The sequence below is a fragment of the Vombatus ursinus genome, unplaced genomic scaffold, assembly GCF_900497805.2.
Source record: "Vombatus ursinus unplaced genomic scaffold, bare-nosed wombat genome assembly UNPS02014773.1, whole genome shotgun sequence".
NCBI classification, from domain to species: Eukaryota; Metazoa; Chordata; class Mammalia; order Diprotodontia; family Vombatidae; genus Vombatus; species Vombatus ursinus.
In genome coordinates, this window is record NW_020954551.1 from 23,034,395 (window position 1) to 23,047,028 (window position 12,634).

Genomic DNA, 12,634 nt, shown 5'->3' on the forward strand with positions numbered 1-12,634 from the left:
TTATATGCCAATAAAACTGACAGTCTAAGTGAAATGGTTCAATTTTTACAAAAAGAAAAATAAACTGCTCAGATTAACTAAAGAGGCAATAGAATATTTAAATATCCTATTTTAGTATAATAAATTGAACAATTAATTAGCTCCCTAAAAAAAAAAAAAAAGCCCAGGGACCAGATGGAATCACAAATGGATTCTACCAGATTTCACAAGTGAAATTCTACCAAATTCCTTCACTTAAGGAAAAATAAATCTCATTACTTTATAAACTATTTTTAAAATAGGCAAAGAAGGAGCCCCACCAAATTCCTAATTTCTCAACTATAGAGTATAGTGCCAAAGTTATTAAAAAAAATAAGAGGCCAGTTGATAAATTATCAATGGATATGAATAGGCAGTTTTCAAAAGAACAAATCAAAGCTATCAATGGTCATTAAAAAAATTCTCTAAATCACTACTGATTAAAGAAGTGCAAATTAAAACAACACTAAGGTACTATCTCAAACCTATCAGATTAGCTAACATGACAGAAAAGGAAAATAATAATTGCTGGAGAGTTTCTGGAAAAATTGGGACACCAATGCACTATTGGTGGAGTTATGAATTAGTTATTCCATTCTGGAGAAATAATTTGGAACTATACCCAAAGGGCTATAAAACTGTGCATAAACTTTGAGCCAGCAATACCACTACTAGCCTATATCCTAAAAAGATTAAAGGAAATGGAAAAGGACTTAGTAATAAGTCAACATAAATGTGTATAACAGTACTTTCTATGGTGGCAAAGAATTAAAAACTGAGGAGATGGCTATCAATTGGAGAATGTCTGAATAAGCTGTGGTATATGATTGTGATGGAATACTATTGTGTTATAAGAAATGACGAGAAAGGTAATTTCAGAAAAAACCTTGGAAGACTTATATTAACTGATGTAAAGTGAGCAGACAACAACGACAACAATCAATGACAATGACGATAACAACCTTTTTGTTAAGTGATGCAGTGGATCAGAGTGAAGGTCCTGGAATCAGGAAGACACGTCTTCCTGAGTTCAAATCTGGCCTCAGATACTTACTATCTGTATGACATTGCTCAAGTTACTTAATTCTGTTTGTCTGTTTCCTTATTTATAAAATAAGTTAAAGAGGGAAATAGTGAACCACTCAAGCATCTTGGACAAGAAAACCCCAAATGGGATCATGAAGAGTCAGACATGACTGAAAAAAATGACTGAACAACAACCGAAGTGAGAAGAATCAGTAGAAAGAATATTGTACACAGTAACAGCAATATTGTGGCAATGATCAACTGTGAAAGACTTTACTCTGATCAAGACAATGATTCAAAAAAACTCTGAAATACCCATGATAAAAAAAAAACGTTAAGTTCCTCCAAAGAGAGAATGATGAATGCTAAATGCAAATTGAAGCATATTAAAACAAAACAAACAAAACAAAACTTTACTTCGTTTATACTTTCTTTTGCAACATAGCTACTATGAAAACATATTTGGCATGACCTCACATGTATAATCAAAATCAAATTGCTTGCCTTCTTAAGGATGGAGGGTGTTATAACAGGAGGGTAGAAGAAAACTTGCAACTCAAATTTTTTAAAAATAATTTTTACATGTAATTGGAAAATATTTAAAGAGATAAATAAACTAATTAAAAAATAAAAACAATTACTTATGAACTCTGAGGTAATAACAACAATAAAAACAGTGTTAGTCACAGTCCTATTGAATAGATCATAAAACATACCTTCTGCCTTTTGTCAGATAGAGAATTGACTACTTAGGCAGATTGTTGTACACATTGTCAGATGTTGTATCTGTATCACTTTGTTTTGCTTAACTGTTTTTCTTTATTACAAGAGAGGGTTAAATTTGAATTGGGTGGGATGGAGGGAGGCTACCTAAAAATCATTGTGATGTGAAAGCAAAAGACATAAACGAACTTCTTTTAAAAATGGATTAATCGTTATCTAAACTCACTTAAATTATATTACTGCCATGTATAGTAGATAGATATGTAAAGATAGAGTAAGAGAAGTGATAGGTAGATAGGTGTAGGTAGCAGGTGGGTAGATAGATAAATAGATAGATTATAAATGGACAGAAAAATGATAGATGGTAGACATAAAGCATTTATTAAAAACCTATTATATAGCAAGCACTGTGTTAAGTATAAGTAATATAAATACAAACAGAAAGAAATAGAATCCCTGCATTCAAGGAACTTCTATTATGATGGAGGAAAACAAAACCTACAAGAAATGGAAAAACATGGGGGTTAGTGGTAGGGAACTGCCACTGAGAATAGAGGAGATGTGGTTATGGAGTCATGGGATGAAACATGTTTGAAGTAGAGATGGCTAGTGTGGATAATTCCTCAAATGGAGGAGGTGTGTTACTTATTGATAAAAGGATTAGTAAAAATTTGATATTTTCCTCAGGTATACCTAAATTTCCAAAGGAAAAAATTGAACCTCTGGAAGTAGAAGAGGGAAATTCAATAGTCCTACACTGCAATCCCCCCAAAGGCATCCCTCCGCTTCACATATACTGGATGAATATTGGTGAGTAGTGTTTTCTTCTACTGAAAAGGTAGATATAATTTTCATGAATTTGGGTTTTTATGTTGGTCTAAATGTGTGATTTCATTGCTGTAAGATATTCACAGAGAGGCAACTATACCTACCCAAATGGATCAGCACCTGCTAGGCAAATTTAAGTCCTAGAGTGTAACCTGGAGTGTTTTTAGATGAAATACTTTGCCCAGCCTCACATGGAGGTTGTAAGCTAGAGGTGGATTTCACCCCAGGTCGGTTTGATTCTGTGGTGGGCCCTTCATCTACTGTGTCTTATTGCATCTCATGCTAATCTTCAAAAAGGAAGTAACCAAGGCTATAAATTATGATCATTGGACCTTCAGTGGAAGCAGATACATGAAGAGAGGAAGGAAGAGAGACAATCAGGCACAGACACTGAGACAGATGGTGACAAAGAGAAACTGGTGGACAGACAGATAGAGACAGAGCTAGGTACAGAAAAAGAGACAGATGGAGACTCAGACAGAGACAGACTGACAGAGTCAGAGACAGAGCAACAGAAAGAGAAATGGTAGAGTGGGCCTTGGATCCATGAAGTCCTGCCTCTGACACACAATGACTGTGTGACCCTGAGTAATTCACTTAAACTTTCACTGCTCTAGTCAACTCTCTAAGATTCCAAGTTTCAGAAAAGGTGCCTACATGCATTAGTAGAGGGAGTCTCCTCATTCGGGTGTTCCTACTATCGCAATGATGTCAAACACAAAATAGAAACAGATCTGTGCTGGCAGTATATGGACTTAGAAAATCAGAAATTAACATTATCTATGATGTATTTTATATTTATTTTATTAAACTATTCCCAATTACATTTTATTCTGGTTCTGGCTGAATCTAGGAGTTTTGTGGAAGTTTTGGAGGCTTGCAGCTTCCAGGTTTGACATCCCTGCCTTATACCAATGAAATTATGAATTTAGTTCCTATCAAGTTCCCGATATGATACACATACATAGGTGTTTGTAAATATGTTCCTGTGCATACACACTTGACCATACCCATGCCCATGCGGTGTATGTATATACACACATACATGCATACATATGCATGTATGTGTGTATATATACATAAAGACACCACATGCATACATGTATGTTTATATTATAGTCTGTTACATTATGTTATACACACAGGCAAAAGGGCATAGCAGATAAAGAGCTATCGTTGCTATTAGAAATACCTGTGTTCCAAATTGTTACATATACTCCCTGTATGACCCTGGGCAATTTCCTTAGGCTCTCAATGCCCCAGGCAATTGTCCAAGGCTATGAACTATGGAGTAGATCCCAAACTGCCTCTTTAGAATAATATTTCTCTCCCTATGATTTCCCTATCCCAGGAAAATGAAGGGTCTAATCCCACTTATATATGTAGAGTGGAGGAGGGGAAGTATAGCAACTGGACATGAGATTTCATTGTTATATTGAACTCCTGGGTGAAAAAATTCTCTCTATCAATGCAAGCACCATTTTTTTTAGGGGTTGGGGGGGAGAGATACAATGTACAGCCTTAGGCATTTACCTGGAGTACTGAAAGGGTAAATGATTTGCCCAGAATCACATGCCCAGTATGTGTAAGAAATAGGATTTATTGATCTCAAGGATAGTTCTCTACCAAGGATAGTTTTCTTACCCCTCGACTCCAACCCCTATCACTAAATATATAGATAGGTGGAAAGGTAGGGAGATGCTGTTTATAGAATCTTGTGGATAGAGTGCCTAATCAATTATCTTGTATCTGTTTTGTTTATATCTTTATATGTATATTTCCTCTTTCTTGACTCATTTATAATCTCTTTGACAGGAAAGATGTTCCTTGTAGTTCTTATATTTCCAGAGATTATCACAGTATCTGGCCCATAATCCCTAATAAATGCTTGTTGATCAATTTTTTTGGTTGATTGTCAGTTGAGCAGAGATAGATATTGGTAGGACATATGCTTATTGGATGGGTAGTCAATATTGGTAAGACTAACTATTTATAATGTAGTGTGACATAAATGAGAAACGTAATATCAGAAATATGGCCAATTTATTTTTTGGGGGGGAGAAGGCATTAAAATTATTACCAATTGCTGTAATGATCTTAGTGTCTTCAGGGTTATAGATTATTATGGCATAGAAACAGATGATGATAATAAAATCATGGCCTATATCAGGCCTGCACAACTTGTAGTCTACAGGCCACTTACAGTCCAAGGGCCGCTTAGGGCACACCAAAGGATTTTGGGTGGCACGCAAAAAATGTAGCCAGAAGAACCTACAAAATTGAATTTAAAAAAAGTTTAACAGTTAGATCCATTGGGAAAGGTGGTTATACTGAAATATCCAGCAAAGAGTAATAGCATCATGTCCTATCAGTATATATATAACCTAGCATAAAATCTGTCATAAAATCAAGTTACGTTGAATTTGATCAATTTCATTCTACCAACTTGAACCAGTTCACTAACTGCACATATATGGAGTCTATGTCTGAGCCTTTGTTTCTAAACCATAATTATAGAAATAAAAACTATCTACTTAATGTGATGTCAGTGTTCCATCAGTAAAGATTGTAGACAAAGAAGATTTCTGCATTTAGTGCCGCATTTGATTTGCAAAAATAAAACAAAATATGCGCAAATTTAGGGATTGAACTATTGCATTCTTTTCCAAACTACATTTTAGACTGTATCTTTAATTGATATTTTTAATAAAGCACCAATTATGCTAGGGCTTAACCAACTCTATTTAAGATTAACTGATATTTACATAGGGTTCTAAACAGGCAAATTCTGTTCTTCTGATGGCAGGTGGTAGGGATTGGTTAAGTGGGTGTCTGTCATTGTGATTGTTGTGATTAGGCTCTGATAGAGTCTTGATGAAAAGAAAAAAATGACTATTTTGTTTCCTCTCCACACGCTCAATACAACAAATTCAATTTAATCTATTTCAATTCAACTCAATGATCATTTATTAAGAATCTAATACTTGTCAGATCCAGTGCTAGGTGCTGAGAATGCAATGATAAAAATGAATCAGTCTTACAGATGGGAAGAAACAACAGACTCTGAGGAAGGAAAGAAGGAGAGGAAAAGAGTGGTGCTGAATGATAAAGACCTTATCAAAACTGAACATTTTGCTATCTGTGTAGGCAAACAGGGTAGGAAGTCTAAATATAAGCCTTGATCACTAATTTGGGTATTGTTCTTTCCAGATTTGCAGCACATCCCACAGGATGAAAGAGTGTACATGAGCCAGAAGGGAGATCTGTACTTTGCAAATGTGGAAGAAAATGACAGTCGGAGTGATTATTGCTGCTTTGCAGCCTTTCCAAGATTGCGAACTATTGTACAGAAGATGCCAATGAAATTGACAGTGAACAGTTGTAAGTCTCCATAGTTTGCATTTTCATTCTGAATGATGTTTGAGGCAAATATATTCCGTGTTCCCTAATAACATTTTGTTTGACATAGATGAATGTTGGTTGATTTTCCTCTCCATTCTTTGTTCAACTCTAAAGATTTCGTTCAGATTGAAGAAGGGTCTGCAGCTGCATCTGTAGGGTCTTTTTCTATTTCTTGTAGTCATAAAAAACATTCTTTGAACAACTGTATTTGCTTGGAGAAATACAGAATGGAGTATTTTTCAGTGGGCAAGGTACATGCTGAGATTCCAAGGATTTCAAACATTTTCCTATGTACTAATTATGGTCTAATCTTAGTCAGAAAGTTCACTTTGAGTGAAAATTCACATAAGAAAAGGACAAGAGTTGGAGAAGAATAATAATACTGTCCTGTTTTCCACCACTCCCCATACCCTTCTTTTTATTGCCTACTTTTTTTTCTAAAGATGCTAATATGAACTACAGCATTTCTTAAATATAGCTAATAGGGGAAGAAAGAGGAAAAACAATTATTTGAATTATTCCCAATAACAGAAAATTTGACTAATAAGCATATTTTGGTTCCTATTCATTCATTGTTTGAGTTGATTAACATTGTAATTTTATTTTCTTCATATGAAAATTTGCTGGAATCTCGAAAATGTATATTCTGCTTTAGGATGAGATTCTCACTAAAGTTGATCTGCCTTGGGTCAAAAGAAGCTCTATATAACACTTCCATCAGAATCTTGGTCCCCAAATGTGGACACCAACAGCATTATAATCAGATGTAATATAGTGATCTTTGAGAGGCAGTGTAGTGCAGACTGTAAAAAGCTGCCCATGAAACTAAGAAAGACTGCTTCAGGTCCTGCTTTAGGCACATACTTGGTGTGTGATGCTGGGAAAATCATTTAACCTTTCTGTTTGAGGAAACTCTCTTAAGATAGGAATTTCAAAGAAGGTGCTGACGTGCACTGGTAGAGAGAGTCCCCTCATTTCTGAGTTCCCTAGACCTATCAAATCACAAGTCCCTTTAGATATTTTTTCACCACTTTTAGGGGGGAAATGGCTTTGTATTTTATTTTATGTTGTGTTGTTGTTATCAATATCAGTTGTTATGTTTGCATTTGGTTTCCATTTTATTTATTTCAGTAAAGCATGCTAATGACTCGAGTTCACACAGACAGAATGTTACTAAGGGTAAGTTGAACATACATGTAGTTAGCTGTCATTTAATTTTCCCCCATTCTTCCTTGTCATATTTAGAATTCTCATTTCTATTTCACTAAATTAATTCTTTTGCGAGCTTTGTAAAGCTGTTCTTGATTCCAAAGGAAAAATTCCCCGAATTATAATATTTGTGTAGCAATTTTTCCCCAAATGAAGTATAAAACGTTGATTCCAACAGTTTTCTGTGTTATGGGCTTACAAAAAAGGAGGGTTAGAATATATCATTAGCTGACTATCTAGGAAAAGGAATTGGATCACACACACATACATACACATAAACATAAACATAGACATATGCATATATATACACACACATACACACACGTATAGTTAACAAATTTTTGTTCATTAGACAAAAGTAAGTGCAAGAATGGTTTTATCCAACTATGAAAATAATCATTGATTTTCTTGCCTAGGCCTTAACAAAATAAAATCAGGGCTAATAAGAATCGGCAGTAGGACTTAAAGAAATATAAATTATTTTTCTTAGGAAAGTATATTTGTTGGGATATGTTGAATGTATTTGCTACAGCAGGCCTATATCTATTAGTCTGGTACTATAGACAGAGACAGATAGAGGCAAAGACAGTCAGTAGTGGTAATCAGTAGCTCAGAGAAATCTGAGTGAGGCCAATGCAAGTTTTGCAGTCCAAACAAAATTTGGTAATCTAATGGCACTCATAAGCTCCTATGAGTGTTGTTATTACATCATAAGACACATTGAAAGGTAGGTGAAGAGCGGGAATGCTTTGGTATCATCTGTGGCAAAATTATTTCTCTAATCAATGAGTATTCATAGAGTACTTGTGTGCATGCACTGTGTTAAGTGCTGCAAATTGAAATACAGGCATAAAAAAAAAGTTTCTGTCCTCAAGCAATGAACATTCTGATAGGGAAAGACAAAACATAAAACAAAGCTGAGAAGCAGGGACTCTGGGGAGGTACCTGGCATGGAGGACGTCATAGAGAAAAACTCCAGGTCAGTTAGGTGTGCAGCCTTGGGAGAAATGAAGACACAGGTGGCTTGGGTGCCCTCATTAAAGTGGAGGTTCTGAGAGGAACCAGTCAAGAGGTGCAAAGTGCTGGGGTGGAGTGAGCTTGAAAAAGCATTTTAGAGAAAGTCTGAAGTCAGGAAGGAAGCCTGGAGATGAAGTATACTTTAAGAGAAAAGGGAATGGTCAGAGAAACTCTGTTCAGATCAAAAGTATAAAGGGATTATATTTGATTAAAGGAAAACAGTCAAATGATATGTTTGCTAGATATTATTTTCCATCAGCTTTGTGATATTTACATGGATATATGTGTATATATATATTCATGTATATTTGTATATATATGTGAATGTATATGAATACAACTTGAAATTCTCATTCATTTGTAAAATCAGAATTGAAGAAGATTAATCCCTCTTAGTGAATGCCCTAAGTCTGAAAAGAGGCACTCTACACAGAAAAGGGAAACTCTGTTTCCCTGTATAATTATATGTATATATGCTCATGTATATCATATGCACTGCATTCAGCCATGTATGTGTACACGTACATATCTATATTGTGCTTGTGTAGATTCAGAGAAAGAGATAGAAAGAGAGAGACAGAGAGAGAGACAGAGAAAGAGACAGAGAGAGAGAACTCAATATAGCTGACTGAATGCATTGTGAGTGTGTGTGTGTGTGTGTGTGTGTGTGTGTGTAAGTGTGTGATTTTGGTGAAATATAGAGTAAATAGTGATGCCATCAACTGACCTAGTTGTTTCCAGGTGTTAATGACTACACAAAATACTTCGACCTTGGAAAAGGGTTAATTATGTAGCAGAATAACAAGTTCTTTAGCTCACTATATTGTCCACAATTATTTGATCTGACCCATGTTACATGTAGGTGTGAAAATAAGTGTTCATGGGAAAATAGTTATAATTACTTAAGTCACTGAAGTGGATGAAGGGAAGACTTGAAATGCTCCAGAAATATCGCTCTCTCTCTCTCTCTCTCAGCTGAAAAGGACTCAAGCTTTCTTTTCCATTTGAACAGCAAATTCAATCAAGCAAAGAGAACCCAGAATGCTTTTGCCTCCTGAAACTTCTGGCAGTCATTCTTCAGTCACCATCATCAAAGGGGGGACACTGCTGTTGGAGTGTTTTGCTGAAGGCTTGTGAGTAATTGAACATGTTTCATAATCTTGTCAAGTCAGGCTCTGTAAAAAGGAATACATGAAATCCAAATGTGTCTGGAAAGAGCATTTACAATTCAATTGCATTTTACGTGTTTGTATTCATGTGTGTATTTAAATTTGATGTTTATGTGTGTGTATGTATGTGTGTATACTTGTATATACCTTACTTTTAATTCAGACGATAGGTTAGAATGGAGGTTAATACTTGATTCTCTCCTATTGGTATATGATAGAATTAGGGTAGAGTATAGCCATGCTCTTGCTAGACCATCGGTTCTTACTCTGAGCTTATGACTGTGTGTGTGTTTTATATTTTAATAAGTGATTATTTTATGATATAATCCTATCTCATTTATTTTCTTCTTTTAAAAGCATTATTTAGAGAAAGGATCCATAGGTTTCACTAACTGTCAAAGAGGTCCATACACACAAGAAAATTTTGAAGCCCTCTCAAGGACATAGACTTTCAGTTTTGGTGAGAGTCACTATGTGCCTGATGAAAGAAGGACCAGATGGCTACCAAGTTTTTGATGATGTAGGAACATGGACAGATCTACACATTAGGGAAGATATTTTGACAGTTGGGTAAAGAACAAATTAGACAAGGGATAACAGAGGCAGGGAATTAAGTTAGTAAATTGCTTCTACATTCCAGGCAAGAATTGGTGATTATCTAAACTGAGTGTTAGTTGTGTATGTTGGGGCAGCTAAGTGGCACAATGGATAGAGTGTTGAACCTGGATTCAGGAAGACTTGAGTTCAAATCTAGACTCAGACATTTCCTAGCTATGTGACACTGGGCAAATCACTTACTCCTGTTTGCCTCAGTTTCTTCATCTGCAAAATGTCCTGAAGAAGGAAATGCCAAACCACTCCAGTATCTTTGTCAAGAAAACCCCAAATGGGGTTATGAAGAGCAAGACATGACTGAAACAACTGAACAACAAAATTGCATGAGTGGAGGGAAAGGGACAATTTTGAAGATGTATTTTGTAGGTTGAATCAATAGGACTTGACAACTTATTAGATATTAGGTGTGATGGAGAGGGAAGTGTTGTGTTGATTTTGAGGTTTCAAACCTAAGTTGAATGTAATAATGAGAAAATTCATAGGCATAAATGTAATGTCAGTAATACAAATATAAGATGGTTGAGGTCATTCACAAAGATGAAGTGCATTATTGATGCATGACAAAGAAGTATAAATGAGCAACTAACCCACATTTGGAAACTCAAAATGTAACCATGCTGTGTAATGTAGTCATAGGAAACATGTACAGAGGGATAGCATGTGAATGAGATGGAGAATAATTTCTGTGTATTTGGCTGTAATCAAACCTAACCTAAAGTAGTATATTTAATTATGGAAGTCATATTTCTCAAAGTGTATTGATAAACCAGAGTATCTCTGGCCAGTATAACCAGTATGATGAGAGAGCATACTTATCAGGAGATGGATCTGAGGATATTTGGTCATGAGGAAATAAGACTTAGGGGTGGCAGGACAGCTGCTTTCAAATATTTTAAAGTTTATCAAATGAAAGAGTATGAGATTCATGCTATTTGACCCTAGGGGATAAAACTAGGAATAACAGGAGGTATGTGTATTCAGACCAATCGAAACTTGGTGCAACAAAAGCTTTCCAACAGCTTGAAGCTTCCTCTGTGTAGAATGGACTGTCTGGGGACAGAGGGAATTCTCTCTTATAGAACCTCTTCTGGCAGAGACTGAATCACTACTTGTTGGGGATGTTGTACAGGGAGCTCCTATTGAGATGCCATTTGGACCAGATGACCTCTGAGGTTCTGACCATCTCTGAGAATGTTGCATTCCCTGTGAGAGGAAAATAATTTGCCGTGGCTGGCTGGGCTAGGCTGTGGAATTGAGATGTGTGTGTTGGGGGGAGGGGAGTGTTTGAAAAAAGTCAACTTATTCATCTAAGGATTGAATCCATAACCTTGGAATGAATGGAAAGAAAGGGAAATAATTCTGTAATGTACTAAGCTGGTGGTAAATGTACAAAACAGCTATATGCCTGTGGATGATAAGATGTATAACTAATTTAGGGACAAGAAAAAGAAAGATGACATAACATAATAAAAAAGAAGAAGAGGATGAAATAGGTGAAAGAGCTGAACAAAGAGCTGCCTTAAGCCTGGAAATCTAAGATTCATGTGCTTGAATGAACAATTTCAGCTATAAAAGCAAGGTCACCTTTGGAGACCAGCTGTGCCCCCGCTATCCATTTAACATGTACCAGGCCATCAAAAACAATAATAGTCGTAATAATATGACACACAAAATCCAATAGACCTGGAAATGCTTTTGGCTCATAGCTATATTCTTAGGTAAACTGAATTCACAGTGATATAATACTCTTCAATAGACATTTTCTATTTTCAAGCTAACACTTTTGATATTAGAGTATGTTAGGTTAAGAAAGGACTGAAGGATATATATAACTAAAAGGAAAGAAAAGGAGACAATTGTACTGTTAAGAAAATGTACAGTAAAATGTGTATGTGTGTTTGTATATATCTGAAGCATAGAATAGATTGTGATTTGGCATATTTCCACACCAACAGAAGGAATGAAAAATAAGCAGTTAAGAGACTTGGGGTATACATACTGTTAGGTGGTTTGCTCAGGAAACCAGCAGATAATGTTCTCCCTCAGCAGCCTGTTGGAAATTTCATTACATTACTATTTCTTGCAGAGTGTTCTCAGTCCCATAATCCTGGATAAATAGAAAATAGCTGTTTTGATGACGTTAGGCAGTGGTAGGTGGTTGGGGAACAGTAGTGCCAGTAGGCAGGTTGTAGCTACTATTATGGGCAGCGTGGGAGAAGATTGTCTGGGGCATTTTCGTGAATCCTGGGAGATCTGAGACAAGTGGAAGCTGCTGATGGCACTTCTTATGGATACTTAAGGATTGTTCTGTAAAACTTGGACTCAGTCAAAGGGCCACACCCAAGGACCTAGAAGGCAACCTGTGGCTGTACTGGTCCCTTGTCCCTGGCTGGGCTCTTGCTTCAATGTGTTGTTATTGCAACATTTATTAATATTTTTATTATTCTTGACTGTGCCTTATTTTGCTACTGAGCCCATGCAGAGTGGACCAGTATGGTAAGCATACAGGCAAAATTGGGAAAACTGATCTTGTCAGGTGCAGTTTATCAAAATTTTCCCATCCCAAGAGGAGTAACTGTAAGGCACTGCTGAGGCACTGGCCTTACATAAAAGGCAAGGTAGATGGT

The 12,634-nt window shown here is 36.0% G+C and overlaps 1 protein-coding gene across 5 annotated transcripts in view; it reads left to right on the plus strand.

The window, feature by feature from the left end:
• CHL1 (cell adhesion molecule L1 like) overlaps positions 1-12,634 on the plus strand; it is a 279,234-nt gene that overhangs the window by 190,053 nt on the left and 76,547 nt on the right. For 4 of the 5 annotated variants that reach the window (XM_027863960.1, XM_027863965.1, XM_027863961.1 and 1 more), the window contains 4 exons: positions 2,455-2,577; positions 5,806-5,976; positions 7,129-7,176; positions 9,236-9,356. In XM_027863960.1, coding sequence (XP_027719761.1) covers positions 2,455-2,577; positions 5,806-5,976; positions 7,129-7,176; positions 9,236-9,356 — 463 coding nt within the window. The remainder of the gene's footprint in view (positions 1-2,454; positions 2,578-5,805; positions 5,977-7,128; positions 7,177-9,235; positions 9,357-12,634) is intronic. The other variant, XM_027863963.1, reaches the window with a different exon arrangement.